Raw genomic sequence first — 18,037 nt, 5'->3', positions numbered from 1 at the left:
CTTCCCTGTTGCTCTGGTAGTCGAGGGAGCTTAGGTGTCCATCGCTGGGGATTGGGTCATTAAACATGGTGGATGTACACTATGGAATGATGCCTCTCAAACTTTACCATGCATGGAATCCTCTGGGGATCTTGTTATGATGCACACTGATTTAGTTGACCTGGACTGAGGTCCAAGACTCTGCATTCCTTATAAGCTCCAGAAATCCCATGATGCTGTTTCCTGGACCACACTGGGAGAAGTAAGGGTATAACCTTGAGCCGTCTCATCCAATAGAACTTTCAGACATGATGGAGATAGTCTGCATCTGTACTGGCAGCCAATGACCACATATGGTTTCTGAGCACCTCAGCAAGTATGACTAAGAAATCACATTTTAAAATGGTTCTAATTTTAATTAAAAATTAAATAACCATATGATATATCTAATGGGCACCATATTGGTCAGCACATGTCTGGAAGACTCTGGACAGTAAGAAGCAATAAATGAGATGGACAAATGGCTCCTTTTGTTTAAAAGAGCATTTGGGGAAGTCTGAACACTATGTTTTTACTACTTCAGTGTGACTCCTCTCCTACACTTCCCTCCCTTCATGCCCTGTTACACTGAATACAAGAGGACTGTTGATCTCATTTGATGTATTAGTTTATACACTACTAAGAAAAAGGAGCTGCTAGTTAAATTATGACATGGTGTCATTACCTGGTGCTCAACCAGTTGTGAGGTGCCACCCAATTCCAAAGGTATTAAAATGTGGACAGAATGTACATCTTGGAATCAATAAAATATGGTATTCAACCACCACAGCTGGGTTGGTGAGTTGGAAATTGCATTAAACTACTTTCACTTCGTTTTATAGAAGGATGCAGGCAGATTATTACGGCATGGGCTGAATCATCTCGTCAGGGCTGAGGCTACCCAGCTATGAAGGTTCTTCTGACTCCTTTCTCCCACAGAGCTTGTATGGCTGCCACATGTGGAGTCACAGTATGTGTGTGTGTTGCCTTGACACAGAGGGCGCATCCTCCATAAACCTAGGCGCGGACACCGTAAGACAAGAATATTATAGGCCATTATCCCTGGTAAACATAGATGCAAAGTCGTCAGCAAAATACTGGGAAGCAGAATTAAAGAGATAATGAAAAGCTCATAACACCCTGACTAAGTGAGATTTATCCCTGGGAGCAAGAAGGGCTCAGTGTATTAAAAAATGTGATGTGCTCCATTAGCCGAATGACGGGCAAAATAATGCAATCGTCTCACTAGATGCAGAAAAATCACTTGACGTAACACAAAATCCTTTCAAAATAAAGACCCTTGATGAATGACGTATAGGAGTAATGCACTTCACATACAGAAGGCCGTGTGTGACCAGCCCCCAGCTAACGCACCCCGTGCTCTGAGATCAGAACAAGGACTCCCACTGCAACTACCTCCTTGCTTTTCTTCCCTCCATCCCTCCTTTCCTTCCTTCCTTCCTTCCTTCCTTCCTTCCTCTCTTTTTTGTGGTGCTGGGAATCAAACCAGGGCTTCATGAACGCTAGGCCCACAGTCTACCCCTGAGCTTCACCCTCCCTCCACTGTCGGTATTTCTATTCAACATCGTCGGGGCAGTCCTGGGCAGAGCAATCAGATATTCAAACCTGAAAGGAAGAAATGAAATTGTCTGTTTTCAGATGACATGATCTTTTATATAGAAAACCCTGAGGAGTCCACCAAAAAAAAAAAAAAAATCTTAAGAACTAGTAAATGAATGTAGTTCAGTGGCAGGATACCAAATCAACATACAAACATTCACTTGTGTTTCTTATATACTAACAACAAACTATCGGAGAAAGATTAAGAAGACAATCCCATTGATAATAGCATCAGAAATAATAAAATACCTAGAAATAAATTCAACCAAGTAGGTGAAAGATCTGTGCACTGAAAACTATAAAACATTGAAGAAATTGAAGATGACACAAGTCAATGTGAAGATATCCCATGTTCACGGACTGGAGGAAATAGCATTGTTAAAATGTCCTTACTGAACAGAGTGGTCTACAGGTTTAACGCAACCCCTCCCTATCAACCCAGTGGCATTTTTCACAGAAATAGAAAAAGAAATAATTCTAAAACTCATGGAAACACAAACATAATTGGATATCCAAAGCAATCTTGAGCAAGAAGCACAAAACTATAGGCATCACGGTGCCTGATCTCAAAATCTACCATACAGCCACGTAATCAAAACAGCATCATATCAGCATGAAGTCAGACGTGCAGAGCCAGGGAACAGAGTAGAGAGCCTGGAAGACTCTGGACAGTGAGAAGCAATAAATGAGAAGGACAAATGGCTCTTCTTGTTTAAAAGAGCCTTTGGTGAAGTCTGAACACTACTCTATTTACCACTTCAGTGTGACTCCTCACCTACACTTCCCTCCTTCAGGCATTCACTGCCAAGTTATCTCCAAGAAAGATGCCAAGGACACATAGTGCAGAAAGGACAGTCCCCAAAGAGCGCTGCTGGGAAAACCGAATGTCCACATGGAGAATGAAATTGGATCCCTGCCTCACACCATACACAAAAAACAATGGATTAAGGACTTTAACATAAGACCTGAAACTCTAAAACCACCAGAAGAAAACACAGGGGGAAACTTCTTGGCATTTGAATGTGACCCCCAAATCACCAGCAATGGAAAAAAAGATGAGTAATCACATCAAACTAAAAAGCTTTTATGTAGCAAGGGGAACAATCAGGAGTGATTTCCCCCCACCTACGGAGTGGGAGAGAATATTTGCAGATTATACATCAGATGAAGAGTTAATATCCAAATATATAGTAAAGGAACCCAATAGCAAGATCACAAGAAATCCAATAAAAAATGGGACCTGAATAGACATTTCTCAAAAGGTGTGAATGGCCAAGAGATATATAAAAAGGTGCTCAGTGTCACCAACTAATCATCAGGCTGAGGCACATTGAGATATCACCTCAAGAGATGACCCACCCTGCACTCTTGTAAGAACTTATAGAAATAGTCTGAGGCTCTTCAAAAACGTAAACACAGAGCCACCCCGTGATTCCGCAGCCCCTCTCCTGGGTACACAGCCAAAGGAAGTAAAGTCTCCATATGTCAGAGATCTGCACTCCTGTGTTCACGGTGGCATCCTCCACAAGAGCCACGATACAGAAGCCACCTTGGTGTCTGCTGAGCACTGAGTGCACAAAGGGTAATGCGTGTGAATTGAAGAGGGTCGTTCTTGTGATGACACGGGTGGACTGGAGGACTTTACCCTAAGGGAAGTGAGCCAGATGCAGAAAGACAGTCACTGCACGACCTCACTTAAGTGTGGAGACTAATGAGTCAATCAGGCACTGAGAACAGCACCTACAGAGACTGGAGGGCCGGGGAGGAACACGGGTGGGGCTCTGGTCCATCCTGGCCATCTTTTGTGCAGCTGCAGTGAGCAGGTCCCAGGCCTGCCACCTCAGAGCTCCCCAGTCCCTGCCATCTCCCACAGAACATGAGGCTAGAGTGACATTGTAGTGTATCTGAACTCTGTAGGATCCGAACACAGAATTTAGAGAAGACAGACACTAAGACACATTCTGGGCAGACCCGTCCAGGTTCCAGGGGCCAGGGCTTAGCAATGGCTCCCCGAGGAACAATAAAAGCCTCTGTGTGTGTGTGTGTGTGTGTGCGCGCGCGCACACGCGTGCCTTGGCCAGCCTCTGTGGTGTGAATACACTGTGGTTGCCATTGATCTACCAATGGGGCCTCACTGGACACAGAGTTGGGAAGAGAAATGTCGAAGCTCATCAGCACCAATGTAGAACCATGGACAGAAATGACCCCAGATCACAGATATTCGTTTTTTTTTTAATTTTTTTTTTTAATATTTATTTTTTAGTTCTCGGCGGACACAACATCTTTGTTGGTATGTGGTGCTGAGGATCGAAGCCGGGCTGCATGCATGCCAGGCGAGCGCGCTACCGCTTGAGCCACCCCAGCGCCACAAATATTCGTTTGAATAATTAGGGACAGATGCTGTGGTTGTTGACTTCATTTAACAAATCACCCAATTTTAAGTTTATGTAACTCAGTTTTTAAGAATGGCTGTATGTAGCAGCTGGCTCTGGAAATTCCTGAACACTCTCCAGTGGGCTATAGTAGCAGGTAGGCGCTGGCTCTGGTGCACCTGGGGCCTGCCACCCCGTCCAAGGTTAAGGGCCTTTTCACTCACAGGAACTCTGCTTTATTTTTACTTTACTGTTTCTGGCCTGTCGTGCCTTCTAGAATGCGGGCTCCCACTCAACCTCCAGCTCCCAAGACCATGCCCGGTATACCACAGGCACCCAGTAAATGGATGAGCACCTCGGACGGGGTAGGTGTGTGTGCAATAAATAGTCATCAAGGGGTGAAAGTAAGAAAGAGAATGAGACCCTAACACAATGGGGTCATGGACGTCATGTTCAACGTGACCCTGCGTGCTTTCCCAGGATGCATGGAATTTGAGGCTGCTGTGTCGTCCCTTTGGGGAGGAGGACTGTGGAGATGGGGAGGAAGGGCAGAAACAACTTTAAAACACGAGAGGAGGGCTTTGCCAGACCTTGACCTCAGGGGTGTGACGCGCCCAGCTCTGCACACCTGAGACCTTGCAGCAGGAGGGCTGGTGTGTGTGGCCAGCTTCTGGGAAACCTGATTCCTCGTGCTGGCCTCAGCAGCTCTGGAGAGGAGGCTGAGGGGGGAGGCAGTGCTGGGGCATCGCCTAGATACCAGAGCAGACCCCCAGGTACCAGCCCCCCCCCCATGTGGCCCACTGTGTCCTTGTTTCTCACATGAACTAAATGAAGGATGAGTGAAATCTGGGATTATTCTGTTTTTATTGTTGTCGTTTTTTTGGGTTTTAGAGACACTGAGAGTTTTGACAGTTGTCTCTTTGAAATAGGACGCCAGCCCGATGCTTGTGTCCCTGCCCCCTGTGCCTGAGGGAGTCCTGGGGTGGGGGACACCTGAAGCCCTGCTCTGGAAGCAGGAGGCTGGAGTTCAGCTAAGAGTCAGGGAGCTGGGGTCCTGGGCCTGAGGCAGCAGGGGCTGGGGAGGCTCTTGGGGCAGCTGAGGAACTGTCACGTGGACGATCAACCGCCCCGAATCGTTTCCCGGATCCAGTTTTGGTACTTGCAGAGGTTGGTGTAGACACCTGGGTACCCGGGCCGGCCGCAGTGCTCCATCCCCCAGGACACGAGGCCCTGGAGCTGCTCTCCACATACCAGGGGTCCCCCAGAGTCACCCTGAGGGGAGGGACAGAGATGTGGTGGGGAGGGAGGCGGCTGAGCTGCCCACGGTCCAGCCCTGCTCAGGGGACAGGCCAGGGGCACTTGCCTCCCTCCTCCCGGGGTCCTGCACGTCTCCACCCAGCCCTGGGCTGGCCTGGGGGCCTTGGTGGTCACAGGGCCCTCTCCATCTTTGCTCTGTCTCCACAAAACTGTCTCTCTCCTCAGCCCTGCCGTCTCTGCCCACTCAGATGGTTCGAGGCCGGTGCTCCCCAAACCCTGTGTGTGGCACTGCTGTGCACCCCGGCCGCTTCCCACGACGCCCGTGTCCAGTTTCACCAACCACCCTGAAGGGGGTCACCCCCATTTACTGATGAGGAGACTCAGGCATGGAGGGGTGCAGGGCTAGGAGGCAGGGTCCCGGCTCTCGCAGCCCCTCCCCAGACAACCTGGCTACCAAGATTCTTTGGTCCTAAAGAGGCAGCTCCAAGCAACCCCCTCCCCCCGCCCACACCCGGGGCCTCACCTGACAGGAGTCCTTCCCGCCCTGGGGGACCCCGGCACACACCATGCCCGAGGTGATGGCTCCGGGATAGGCCTTCCGGCACTGCTGGTCTGAGGAGATGTCCACGTTCACGCACTGCAGCACCGTGGGGTACCTGACTGCGGGCATCGAGCAGGAAGACCCAGTAAGACCGGGCTCCGGGCCCAGCCTTCCTCCCTCAGGCCCGGGAGCCCAGGCCCTGGTCCTCCTCCCAGGGTGCAGGTGTCCTTACCCTCGGGGCTGGAGGTGGTGCCCCAGCCTGACACACGGCAGGAAGTCCCAGGGCTGGCGCAGGACTGGGCCACGGGGATGGGCCTCACTGCCCTCCCGAGCCGTGCGGGCTTCTCTAGCCTCAGCAGCATCAGGTCATTCTCGTGGGTCCGGGAGCGGTAGCCAGGGTGTGGCACCTGGCGCGTCACGCGCAGCACCTGCTGGGTAGCCTCCCACCTCCTCAGGTTGTGCTTGCCCAGGGACACCTGAAGGATCCTGGCCCGTGACCCCCCAGAGTAAGGCAGCTTACGGTGGGCCTCGGCCTCCTCCTGCCTCCAGCCCACCCCACCCCAGGTGACGTTTTCCCTAAGTCTAACTTGCTCCCCTCTAACTGCAGGCTGAACATTTTCTTATCCTTTTTCTTGTTTTGGGCATTCCCCCGCCCTCTCTCTTTGGGTAGCAGGCATTGAACCCAGGTGTGTTCAACCATCGAGCCTCATCCTCAGCCTCCTTTATTTTCTATTTTGAGACAAAGTCTCCCTAAGTTGCTTAGGGCCTCACTAAGTTGCTGAGGCTGGCCTTGAACCTGTGATCCTCCTGCCTTAGCCTCCTGAGTTGCTGGGATTACAGGCATGCACTGCCTTGCCCGGCCCCCGGCATCTCTTTTAGGCCATCCTTACTTGCCGTCCCTCTTCCCCTGAGCTGTGCTCTGGCTCTTGGCTTGGGTATAAGGTGGTGACTGGAGTTCCCGGCTCTGTCCCAGGGTCTGTGCAGGGTTCTACGCTCTGAGGCCTTGATGAGACCCCAGGTCATGGTTCTGGGCTCTAAGTCAGGATGGATATGCTGGAGCAGGTTCATCCTAATCCAGCCCGGACTCTGGGGTCCTGAGAGCTTGGGTTTTGACTCTGGCCTACGATCAGGATTCGGCATCAATTCTGAAGACAGCACACTTTCAGGTTCTGATGTGAGCTTTCGGGCTGAGGGTTCCATGTTTAGCAATGTGACCTGAGCTAACAGATTCTGAACTCTGGTTTGAGTGCTGGGTTCTGGGTTAAGCTCTTGTTCATGACTGGGTTTGAAACGACGACTTGAGCTCCATGCTCTGCTGGGGCTCAGGGGTCTAAATATTGGTCTGAACTTTTTATTTTTTTGCAGTACTAGGGATGGAACCCAGGCTCTTGTGCATGCTAGTCAAGCTCTCTACCACTGAGCCGCATCCCAGGCTGCTCTGAACCCTAGAATCTAGGCCAGGCTCTGAATGACAGATTATAGCCTGGGCCTTTGCTTATAGATTTGGCCTGAGCCATCCACCTCAAGAGGGGCTCTAAATGACCACCGGGATACCAGGTTCCAGAGGCTGGCTCTCACTCTGAGCGTCGTGTCCTAGACTTGGCGCTGGGCTCTATCTCTAGGTTCTAGATTGAACTTCAGTGTATGCCATTCATCTGCTTTGTAGGCTACTGAGCTTTAGCCTGCACTTGGACTTCAAGGTTGGGGTTTGGGTTCTTAGCTCTGGCCCGAGATCTGGGAGGGGCTCTGGGCTCTTATGGGTTGGGTCTGCATTCTGGTATTTAAACTCAGGTCTAAGAGAAGGGGGATGGGGGCCTGGACCCCTGGGTTAAGGGAACAGGGCTGGATTCTGGGGGATGGACCTCCCCTTAACCTCTCAATCCCCCCACCCCGCAGCCAGGTACTCTACTGCTCTGCCCGGGGAGTCTGGTTCTAGATGCTCAAAGATGATTGTAGAGGCTTAGACTCTCATCTGAGCTCAATCCACACTGTGAGCTGTCTTTCTTTTCGGGTGTTCTCTAGACCCCAAGCTGGGACCCGGTTACTAACTGGGTTCTGAGCTCAGGTGCTCGACTCTGAATGCACTTGGCATGAAGGGGCCAGGGGCTCACTCACGGGCGGGCACAGTGCGCGGCGGTGATGACCCAGCGGTCAGACAACAGGATCCCTCCACAGAAAAAGCGGCGCCCGGCACCGGCCAGCAGCGCGGCCTGCCACGGCTGCGAGTTCTGGATGCACGTGTAGCCACCGATGATCTTGTTGTCATCCCCTTGGCTCCTTGCCAGGCCTAGGAGTGGGCAGGGGTGGGGTGGGGAGGGGAAGGCTGCTGGACAAAGGCTCCCCACTTCTCTGCACCTTGTCCAGCGACAAAGCCCCTGCCTTCGAGCTAATCCCTGAGTCACTCATTCTTTCTGCCCCACCCAGTGTGTCCAGCATCGTCCCCATTATTGCCCCAACACAACCAGGGCGTTTTCTGACCTCTCCCCCACATCTCCTCCACAGTGTCTATAGTTTCCATGGCTACCTCCTCCTGCACCCACAACCCTTGACTCCATCCCCCATCAGTGAGGCTCACCTTCACTCCCCGCCATCAGTCCTTCCTGAACACGTCCAGGGGCTCCCTGTCTCTCCCCAACCTTCCGGCCCAGTGTGGCCCCGCCTCCACCCCGACCCCACGCACCCTGCCCTGCACCTACCAGCCCTACCCTCCTCCACCGTGCTGGGACAACAAGCCATTTCTTCCCTGACTGGACCAAGGAGAGCCCCATGGCCCCCCATGCTGATAGGACCCACTCAGGACCTAGAGTTTCCCCCAATTCCTTATTCGTTTTCTCTCCTCCCATCCCTGCCTCTCTCCCCATTCCCACCCCTTCCCAGTATCTCTACAGCTGGGAACTTCGGCCTCCAGTGCGCATGCGCCTCAGCCATGGCCCCAGACCACCTCTTCCCGTCTCACCAGGCCCCGAGCCTCCTGCTTCTCCAGAGCCCTTCCCTAAGTGCTTCCCAGACTCCAGGGAACCACTCTTCCCTTACCTACAGCCAAGACCTGAAGTGCTGTCAGCAGAAGGAACATTCTGGGCCTGAGGGTCAGGTCCTGGCACGTGCAGACGTAAACGGAGAGGAGGAGGAGCTGCAAGAGACTCAGGGCTGGGAGGCCCGGCCGGGAGGATCACTCACACCAAGACCCCCAGAGGCCCCAGAGACGGGGAGAGGGGCAGAGGGGAGAGGCCAGAGCCCCAGAGGGCGGGTCCAGGGGCTCCTCAGGAGGGAGGAAGGATGCTGAGCAGGCTAGGTCCCTCCTGCACAGGGCAAGCAGAAGCAGGGGTGGTGTCTCTTCCCGGTCACGCCACAGAGCCTTTTATCCCCGTGGAGAGGCTGGCTCTGTTCCCCACCGCCCTTCTGACAGGTTTTTTTTTTTTTTTTAATTGCCTGGTTTTCATTCCAGGACTGCCTGCTTCCCTCCCTCCTCTCTCCGGCCAGAGAAGCAGCCAGAGTTGTTAGGGAGAACCGCCCTGCTGAGAAGGACCCCGGGGCAGGGTGGGCCAGGGTGGGCAGGGAGCTCCCAGCCCGGGCAGCCGAGGATTTGGTGGTGGGATGGTGAAATCGGGGTGGGGGGGCTGGAGGAAGCCGCTGGGAGGGGCTGAGACCTACAGGGACAGAGGCTGCCCCAGGAGCGTGAGGCTGCATAGTGGATGGGAATAAGCCTTGAGAGGCAGGGACAGAGGACATCAAGAAATACAGGGACAGAGAGAGGATGCTGAAGGCAGGGGGGACCGAGGAGAGAGATGGAGGAGGAAGAGGAAGACCCCTGTGGCTGGGCAGGTGGGGGAGGCAGATGGAAAGAGAAGGGGTGGGGGGAGGCGGGGAAGGGGTTGAGGGAGGGGGGAAGGGGTGGGGGCAGGGAAGGGGTGCAGGAGGCAGGGAGGCCCTGGAGATGGTAGAGGAGAGCAGCAGTGCTGATGGAAGAGCCCCAGGCAGAGGAAGTGGTGATAACAGGAAGAAAAAGGCCGCACAGGTGAAGGGGACACAGATGGGGGACAGGGCTAGAGGACTAGGAGAAGGAGGGGTGGATGGAGAACAGGTTAGAGAGGGGCGGGATGAGATGTTGGGGACAGGAAGAACTGGGGATCCGTGGTATGGACTTTGCAAGGGTTGGGGAGACCCAAAGTGAGGTGGGCAGAGACACAGAGACGGTCATAGACCCGGATGGGGGAGGTGGAGGGAGGAGGCTGGCCCAACCTGGTGGGACCCTTGGAGCTGGGGGCTGCATCCTGCGGCCTGTCATCCTCAGCCCCTCCCCCAGCCTCTTAAATTCCCTAATGAATGTAATTTGTCTCTGGCCTCCAGCCCCAGGCCCAGGCAGGCAGTGACTCAGAAGGCTGTCTGCCTGCACTCTCCCTGGCTGACCCTGGGTGGGGCCGCGGCCTGTCTGCATCTCTGGGTCTGGTGTCTGTGTGTATCAGCGCGTTTGTGTTCCCCCTGAACTGTCCTGAAAGTCCTGGAGAGTGAGATGCATTGACAGAAGAAGGCCCTCACTGAAGAGAGACGATCCTGGGAGTCTACCTGGTTCTGGGTTTGATGCGGTGGTGGTTACACAAACTTACACAGGCAATAAAGTGACAAGACAACGCATGTGCAAGAGAGCACGCTCGTTCACGCACAGCCAAAGATGCATTTTAACAATGGACGTGGAATAAAGTCTGTAGTCCAGTTAGCGATATGGTACCCACGGTTGAATTCCTGGTACATCACAGTACAGGATGATAGGATTCGCTGTCACATATTCGTACACCTACGCTGTAGATTTCCTGATTTGGTATTGAGCGCCATTGGAAGAAGTCGGGAGGGCACTTGGAATTCTGTCCTGTAGGTGCCACTTCACATAGAGGACACAGGACCGTATTATCTCAAAACAGACAGCTAAAGACAAAAAAGAATTCCTCTTTCTAATGAGAACACCCTGCTTAGCAGCAGGCCCTGGTGACCCCTGGGCTACCTCTGGGGATGCAGCCTCCAAGGAAGCTCAGCTAACTGTGGTGGGGCCCAAGGACCCGCCTGCCCCTGCTGGGCGTGTCACTGCCAGGTTCCCCAGCCTCTCCCTCCAGACTAAACTCCTGGGGATCCACCTGCCACTGCCCTCCGCTGCTCGGCAGAATCTTGTTTGCCATGACATGGGTGCTCCATAGATACCTGATGAGTGAAGGCCACAGTCCCTGCCCTCCAGGAGCTGGACACCCCATGGGATAGGAGACCGGGCAGCAGGAGACTCCTGGTGTCCTCTGTGCGGGAGGGGACTGATGGAGCTCCAGAGCCACGGAGAGGCTCCAGGGTCTGCAGACGGATGCGGGTCCTCCGGGGTCCTCCGGGGAGGGGTGTGGTGTGTGGCGGGAGTGGGAGGGGTCTTTGGCAGGAGGATGAGGACAGAAGCAGCAGGGGCGGGGGCTGCCCGCTGAGGGCGCAGGGTGAGGGGTGTCGCGATTCTGAGTAGGGAGAGAAGAGTGGTCAGAATGGGCATGGGGTGTGGCGCCTACACAGACCGCGGGCAGGTGGAGCACAGCGCCTGCCTGCTGTCCCCGGCGGACCAGAGCGGCTCCCGACCCAAGGGAGACCCACAGCTTTGGGCGAGCCAGGCAGGAGGGACTGGAGAGCCGGGAAGACACCAGGAGAGTGGTGTCCCGAAGTTGCGTGAAGTCCTGTCGTTGATATTTAAACTTCTAAGAAATTCCTATTTTTTTTTTTTATCATTGTAAGACGTACACTAAAATTACCAATTGACCATTTCTTCAGTGCAGTTCAGTAGGGTTATGTTCTGCCGCCGTCCTGGGCGTCCACGTCCTCAGAACGTTTCTACCAACCAGCCACACGCTGCACCCATTGAATAATCACATCCCTCCGACTCCAGCCCCTGTGCCTGCTTTCTATTCCTGGGAACCTGACCCCCTGGGCGCCTCATATGAGAACGTTGGCCCCTGGAGTCTGGCCTGTCTCTTAGCCCGAGGTCCTGGGGTTCACCCCTGCTGCAGCAGCTTTCAAATGCCCTTCCTTTTCAAGGCTGAGTAATATTCTCTTGAATGTACGGTCTGCTCCGCTCACCTGGCTCTGTTCTGTCTGGTATTACCTGCCTCCCTCCCCCTTTTCCTATTTCTCTTCCTTCCTCTTTCTCTCTCTCCCACCTTTCTTTTCTCTCCCTCCCTCTTCTTAACCAATATTTATTGACCACCTGCTATGTACCTATCCCTCATGGTTCTAGGCACTGGGGAAAGAGTAGTGACAAAATACACCAAAACAAAACAAAACATCCCTGCCTTGTATTCTAGGAGAAAGAGAAGAGAAATGTAAGTATAATATTACAAGTTATTAGGGCTTATGAGAGGGAGAAGTGAATGGAAAGGCCTTGAGGTAGAGAGGGCCTGGCGGGTTTGGGGACCATCGAGGAGACCAGTGTGGCTGCAAAGGAGCAGGAGAAGGAGGCAGTGACTCGTGGAAGTCCGGGCTCTGTACGGCAGGCTCTGTCTTGCCCCCCACTTTACAGACTGGGAGATTGAGGTGGAGAGAGAGGAAGTCCCTTGGCCAGGGTCACCCAGCTGGAAAGGACAGGAGGCAGCATACAGCTCTCACAACTGCCCCTGGACTTCTCTGTACTGTCCCCGGGGACCTGCCGGCTGCATCTGCATGCTTACGTGTGTGTCCAACAGGATTTTAATGCACCCACCCTATCCTTCCCCTTGGCAGGCAGCTACCCTCTGACCCTCGCCCTAGGGACAAGGAAGCCCAGCTGGTCGGTCCTTCCCTGGTTGCACAAGGCTAAGTGGAGACGCCACTCCACCATGCGAACCCAGGCGGAGGGCTCTTCACCTAGAACAAAAGGGGCAGATGGAGCAACCGGCTGGGGGTGCGGTCAGTCCTGGACCAGGAACTTCCATTGTTGGAGGAAGGAAGGAGGAAAAGGCGGGTGGGGTTGGTGGGTGTGGGTTAGTGGCAGGGAGTCGAGGCCAGGCCTTGGTGGGGGCTTCTGTTTTCTGCAGCTGGGCGGGTGGGCCCTGGAGGCCGATGGCGAGGTGTCCAGGTGGAACTGGCGACCATCTGTTTGAGCATCCAGCAGGTAGATGCTTTTGTTGACTTTTTGGTCTTCTCTCCAGCAGCCTGGACGGGCAGGGAGAAGTCACCCGCAGGACAGGAGTGGAGGCTGCGGGGATGCTGAGACTGGGGAGTGGACGGTGAGCAGGGAGGAGAGGTCCTCACGGCCAGGAAGTGAAGACAGGGGGTTTGTGGGGGGCTGCCTGGGGAGGGTCGGGCGCCCCTGGGGGGAGAACAGGTACAGCAGAGCCACCCACAGCACCGGGAGCTGGAGGCTGCGGCCGTGGGGCTTGGTGGTCTCTGGTGGAGCCCTTCTGGGGCTGGAGGTAGAGGGGGCCGTGACGGTGGGGAGTGGTCTCTGCTGTGGAGGTGACAGGGCTGGGGATCTGGGCCCCTCTTTCTCCTGGGCTGAGGACTCCCAGTGCCACCAAAGCCCACCCCGTCTCCACTTCCTCCCTTACCCCGTGGGCTCAGTGCTTGGGAGGGGATCCTGGGTAGGGCTCAGTCAGGAGCCAGGCCTTGGACAGGAGCATCCGTGCAAGTGGCACAGCCAGGACTTGCGTGGAGATCGCCTTCGGTGAAAGGTGCCTCCTGTGTACTGTTGAGGGCCAGGGCCCTGTTTGTGACATTCCGGATGCAGTGTGATTGGGTGTGCAGGGAGCAGACCCGACAGGCTCTTGGTTGGCAGTGCTTTAGCGCCCACCACACTCTGGGGCGCAGTCCTCCTGCCAGCCCTGGGGGGTGCCCACAAAGACACCGTTTTATAGATGAGGAGAAATGAGGTCAGGTGCCCAACTCTGCTCAGCTGGGATTTGAACCCAGGCCCGGCTGACTGATACCCCCTGCTGCTGATCTCACGGGGCTCCAATTACTCAGACTCTCTCTGGGCGACCTCTGACGTGTCTGAGTCTGCACCTGTATCTGTGACGTGCCAGGAAGCCTCTGCGTGCACACCTGGGTGCCCCCGATGTGTGGGGACAGCGTCCCTGACCCTCTCCCCTCCCTCTCAACTGGCTCCCATTTATTTCACACAAGCCATGGTCCCCCCACCTGTCCCTGAGCCTCCCCTGTTCCTCTGCTCAGCTGCTCAGGCCAAAAGCTGGGGCTGGTCCTCTCACCTCCCACTTTGGCAGTTCCTGTCACCTTGGCTCCAGAATGGACGACGAAGAATCCACCCACATGCATCTTCTCGGTTGCCCTTGTACAGGCCACCCTTATCTCTCACTTGCACAGGTGCAAGAGCATCCAAACTGGTCTCGCTGCTTCTGCGCTGGACCCCCACCTCCAGCCTCCACCCAGCCAAAGCCATTCTCCACCTGGCAGCCCACAGCTAACACCGAGATCCCCCCACTCCCTAGAACCTGATGCCTCCAAGGCAGCCACATCTGCTTCCTGTCCTTCCAACCACACCCTCCTTCGTGCACTGCCCCTCGCACCCTGACCCCTTTGATTTTCTCAACATGGTGGGGACCTTCCTACCCAGGGCCCTTGTCTTTGCTCTTCCTTCTGCCTGGGACACATTTCCCACCCCTCTGCCTGTGATCATTCTTTAACTCTCAGCTTGAAGGTCACCTTCAGATCATCTCTGGAGTCGACATTCTCCTCTAACTAGGCCCTTGTTGGTTTTCTTCTTCTTCCTCTGCCTCTTCTTTTTTTTAATTTTAATTTTTGGTGCTGGGGATTGAACCCAGGGGTGCTCTACTATGGAGCTACATCCCCAGCTCTTTTTGAATTTGAGACAGGGTCTTGCTGAATTGCTGAGGCTGGCCTCCAACTTGCCATCCTTCTGCCTCAGCCTCCCGAGTCACTGGGATTACACTATACACCCTGTGCTGGCTCCTTGCTGATCTCATTTTGACCTATAATTGCTTTCTGTGTTTGCTCGTTTGTTTATCGTTGCTGTGCATTTCTCTGTGGCACTTGTCCCAGTGGGACGTCCCTCATGTTTTATGTATTGCCTCTCTCACCCTAACTCTGAGGACAAGCACATCTCCAGTAACAAGAGTGTCAACTCTGACGGGGCAGAGATCTTCACCAGCTCTACCCGTCGCCCTGGCACTTGGTGGGTTCTCAGGAACATCCGTGGGAGTAAGAGACATCTTTCTCACTGGGCCTCAGGAGGGCAGGGCCTTGCCTACCTGGTTCACTGCTCTCCCTGGTGTCCAGTCTGGCGCTCAGCACGGGGCAGGGGCCGTGTGAGATCAGGCAGCATCTCTGCACCCAGCACCTCCACCTCTTCAGGGCTGACAGTGGTCTCCCACACAGAGATGGAGGCTGGGCCAACTCTCCAAAGCCTGCAGGAGGAGAAAGCTTCTGATCCCAGGGAGGGGACGCTGGACTTCAGGCCTACTGCCACTCCAAAAAGAATGAAGAGTCCCTGGCGTGTGCGTAGGGGTCGTGGTCAGCTACCTCTCCCCATGATGAGCCTCCTCCTGCCTCAGCAGCCCCTCTCCTGCCCTCCATGTTCACCTCCTTCCTCCGCAGGCTCCAGCCACCTGCCTGGTGTGGAACACCTGCTTAGAGGAGACGTTTCTTGGGTTTACGGTCTTTGAGTTCACGCAGAGGTTATTAGGAAACACCCTGGGCTGGAGACCCACTCTTGGTGGGCTGGAGACCTCCAGCTCTTGGTGGGAACTTATGAACTACCCCAGACGCCCCCATATCTGCTCCCACCTTGCCACACCCTCGGGGCACCCCCGTTCAGCTCTGGGTGCTCTGCGGCCTGCGCCCCTCCTCCTCCCAGGCCTCTGCCCCTCCAGTCTTGCCCTGACAGCACGGGGCCCCAAAGGCTCCTCCTGGTGGACCTAGGAGCTGGCCCTGTCTGCTTGACCCCTTCCAGGAGCCCCACCAGCTCCGGTGCCATGTCCAACTGGGGCAGGGCTGACCTTCCTGCCTGGGTGCCCACCCCACCCCTGCCCGGCCCCTGAGTCCCCCTCCCCCCTCACTCTTCTTGCTCATCTTCTGGGTCCTGGTTTAAACACCACTTCCTTCAGGAAGCACCCGTGACGCACGGTTCTGAGCTGGGCGCCCCACCTCTGGGCTCTCCGTGTCCTTCCTAACCCTCCAGGTGGCACGTAGCCCTCTGGCTCCTGCCTTGCCAGTGTCCATGCCCGCCTCTCCACCAGACAGGGAGCCCATTGAGGGCAGGGACAGGGGCTGACTCAGCAGTTTCCCCACTCCTCGGCAGGGCCCGGCTCTGGGAGGTGTCAGGAAATGCTTGCTGTGTGAACAAAGGGATGATCCTTATCATCGCTGCTCTGCTGGGAAAGCCTGAGCCTGAGACTCCATGCAGCCTGCTGCTCTCCCTCTTCCACTGACCCCTCCCGCCTTTCCTGGAACCTCAGAGCATTCGTGCTTGCTGTTCCCTCTGCCAGCAATGCTCTTCCTGCAGGTCTGCTGAGCTCCCCGCCTCATCTCTCACAGGTCTTTGCAGAATATCACCCTCCTCTTGAGGCCTCTCCTGTTCCCCCTGCTTCAATGTATAGGACGCTCCCCACCCCCACGGTGGGCTCCATCTGACATACTATATACGCGTTCTTCTTTGTCTCTCTAGAACAGGATTTTGTTTTGTTCACTGCCGTCAAATTGTATCCTCCACTCCTAAAAAAATCGCAGGCCCAGCGAACATTTGTTGAATACATGGATGAATGCAGGACTCTCCAGGGCAAAGAGGGCTTCCATTGTTTCTATGGGCCGCAGACTCTCCGCTGGGGGGCTCTGTCCTGGGGCCTGACTCAGAGGCCAGAGGGAGCAGGGCGGAGAGAGCCCAGCTGGGGTCCAGGCAGGGCAAGGCCTGGCTTTGCAGTCAAGGTGTGGTCACAGTGCCTCCTGGCGGCCAGAGCTGAAAACAGCAACTTTCTTCAGAGAGCTTGGGCTAACAGAAGCAGCAAGTGCTCAGCTAAACTCCAGGTGCTCTCAATGCACCCACGTTCACAGGGCGAATCAATGGCACACCTTCAACAAGAACGCTGGTTCCTGGCTCCCAGCAGGTGGCAAAGCAGAAGGCTCAGGAGCCCTTGCTCCTTCCCTGATTTGCTGTTGTGTGGCCTTAGGTAAGTTACTTCATTTCTCTGGGCCACAGATTACTCTTCATAAAACTAGGAATAAAACCCCACTCCTTGCATCACTGAGCTGGCCAGGAAGGAAGGCTCGGCTCGTGCCTGGGGTGCAAGCGGCGACCTGCAGAGCCGACCGCGATCACCTTGCGCCCCCTACAGCTGCATTCTCCTCACAGCATCTGGAGCAATTTTTAGAAAACGACAATTGGATAGATTTCCAGGAGGGAAGCCCCCCAGAGACTGACTGTCACCCTCAGAATAAAACCCAAGTGCTTCTCTCCTCGAGACCATGCGTGACCCATCCGGCCACTGTCAACTCGTCCTTGCTCTTCTCGCTCACCCTGAGCTGGCCGCACTGGGCTCACCACGCTCATTCTCACCTCTGGGCTCTGGCATGGGGGTCCCCTCCTTCTGGGGAGCTTCTCCCCAAGAGGCCTCAGGTTCATTTTGCTTGATGGCGGTTTCGGCTGAAACCTGTGGAGACGGGCTCTTCCCGTCTCCCTCTCACCTTGGCCCCTTTGGTCTTTTCTTGCTGTCCCTAGTACCTGGCAGTTTTGCTTTCTGTCCGTTTCTCCCAGATGTGGACGTCCTCAGGCAGGGGCTCTTGTGTCCTGCGCTGCGACCCCTGGCACCCAGAGCAGCGCCCGACGCGGGGAAGGTGCTCAGGGAATGTTTGTTAAATGAATAACTAACCCGATGTCAAATCACCCCGGTAACCTCAGAGGAGGCGGGGCATCCTGCCGGCCCCCATCCAGTCTAATCAGGTGAAGGGAGCGCCAAGGACCAGAGGATGAAGTCGGATGTGTCCTCTACCCAGGACTGGGTGGGAGGAGGAGGCAGGGAAGGCTTCCAGGAGGACCCTGAAGGAGTAGAGCAGGATGGGGGAATTCCCGAGGAGCCCCTGGAGGTGGGAGGAGAACGCCACTGCTTTCCCAAGGGGCTCCAGGGCCTCACACCTGCCAGCACCCTGGGACAGCACCCCGGAAACGCGGAGCCCTCTGGAGGCCAAACATTCTTATGAACATTCGCTGAGCTCTGAAGCCTCTCTGATCTTCCCTGTCCTCCCCACCCCGCTGCTTTGAAGGGGACGAGGT

At 55.2% G+C, this 18,037-nt stretch overlaps 1 protein-coding gene across 1 annotated transcript; it reads right to left on the bottom strand.

Annotated features, from left to right (window-relative positions):
- Positions 1–4,884: 4,884 nt before the first annotated feature.
- LOC124107877 (kallikrein-14) lies at positions 4,885–9,126 on the bottom strand. Its single transcript, XM_046466156.2, has 5 exons — positions 8,842–9,126; positions 7,924–8,095; positions 6,041–6,294; positions 5,791–5,927; positions 4,885–5,282 (listed from the first exon to the last, which is right to left on the bottom strand). The coding sequence occupies exons 1-5, from the start codon at positions 8,879–8,881 to the stop codon at positions 5,130–5,132; spliced, it is 756 nt and encodes a 251-aa protein (XP_046322112.1). The 5' UTR covers positions 8,882–9,126; the 3' UTR covers positions 4,885–5,129.
- Positions 9,127–18,037: the final 8,911 nt, after the last annotated feature.

This window comes from Marmota monax, unplaced genomic scaffold, assembly GCF_021218885.2.
Source record: "Marmota monax isolate L192 unplaced genomic scaffold, Marmota_monax_Labrador192_F-V1.1 WCK01_AAM20220418_F8-fsc00160, whole genome shotgun sequence".
Classification (NCBI taxonomy): domain Eukaryota; kingdom Metazoa; phylum Chordata; class Mammalia; order Rodentia; family Sciuridae; genus Marmota; species Marmota monax.
Note: the sequence above shows the minus strand (reverse complement) of the source record. Positions and strands in the feature narration are given on the sequence as shown.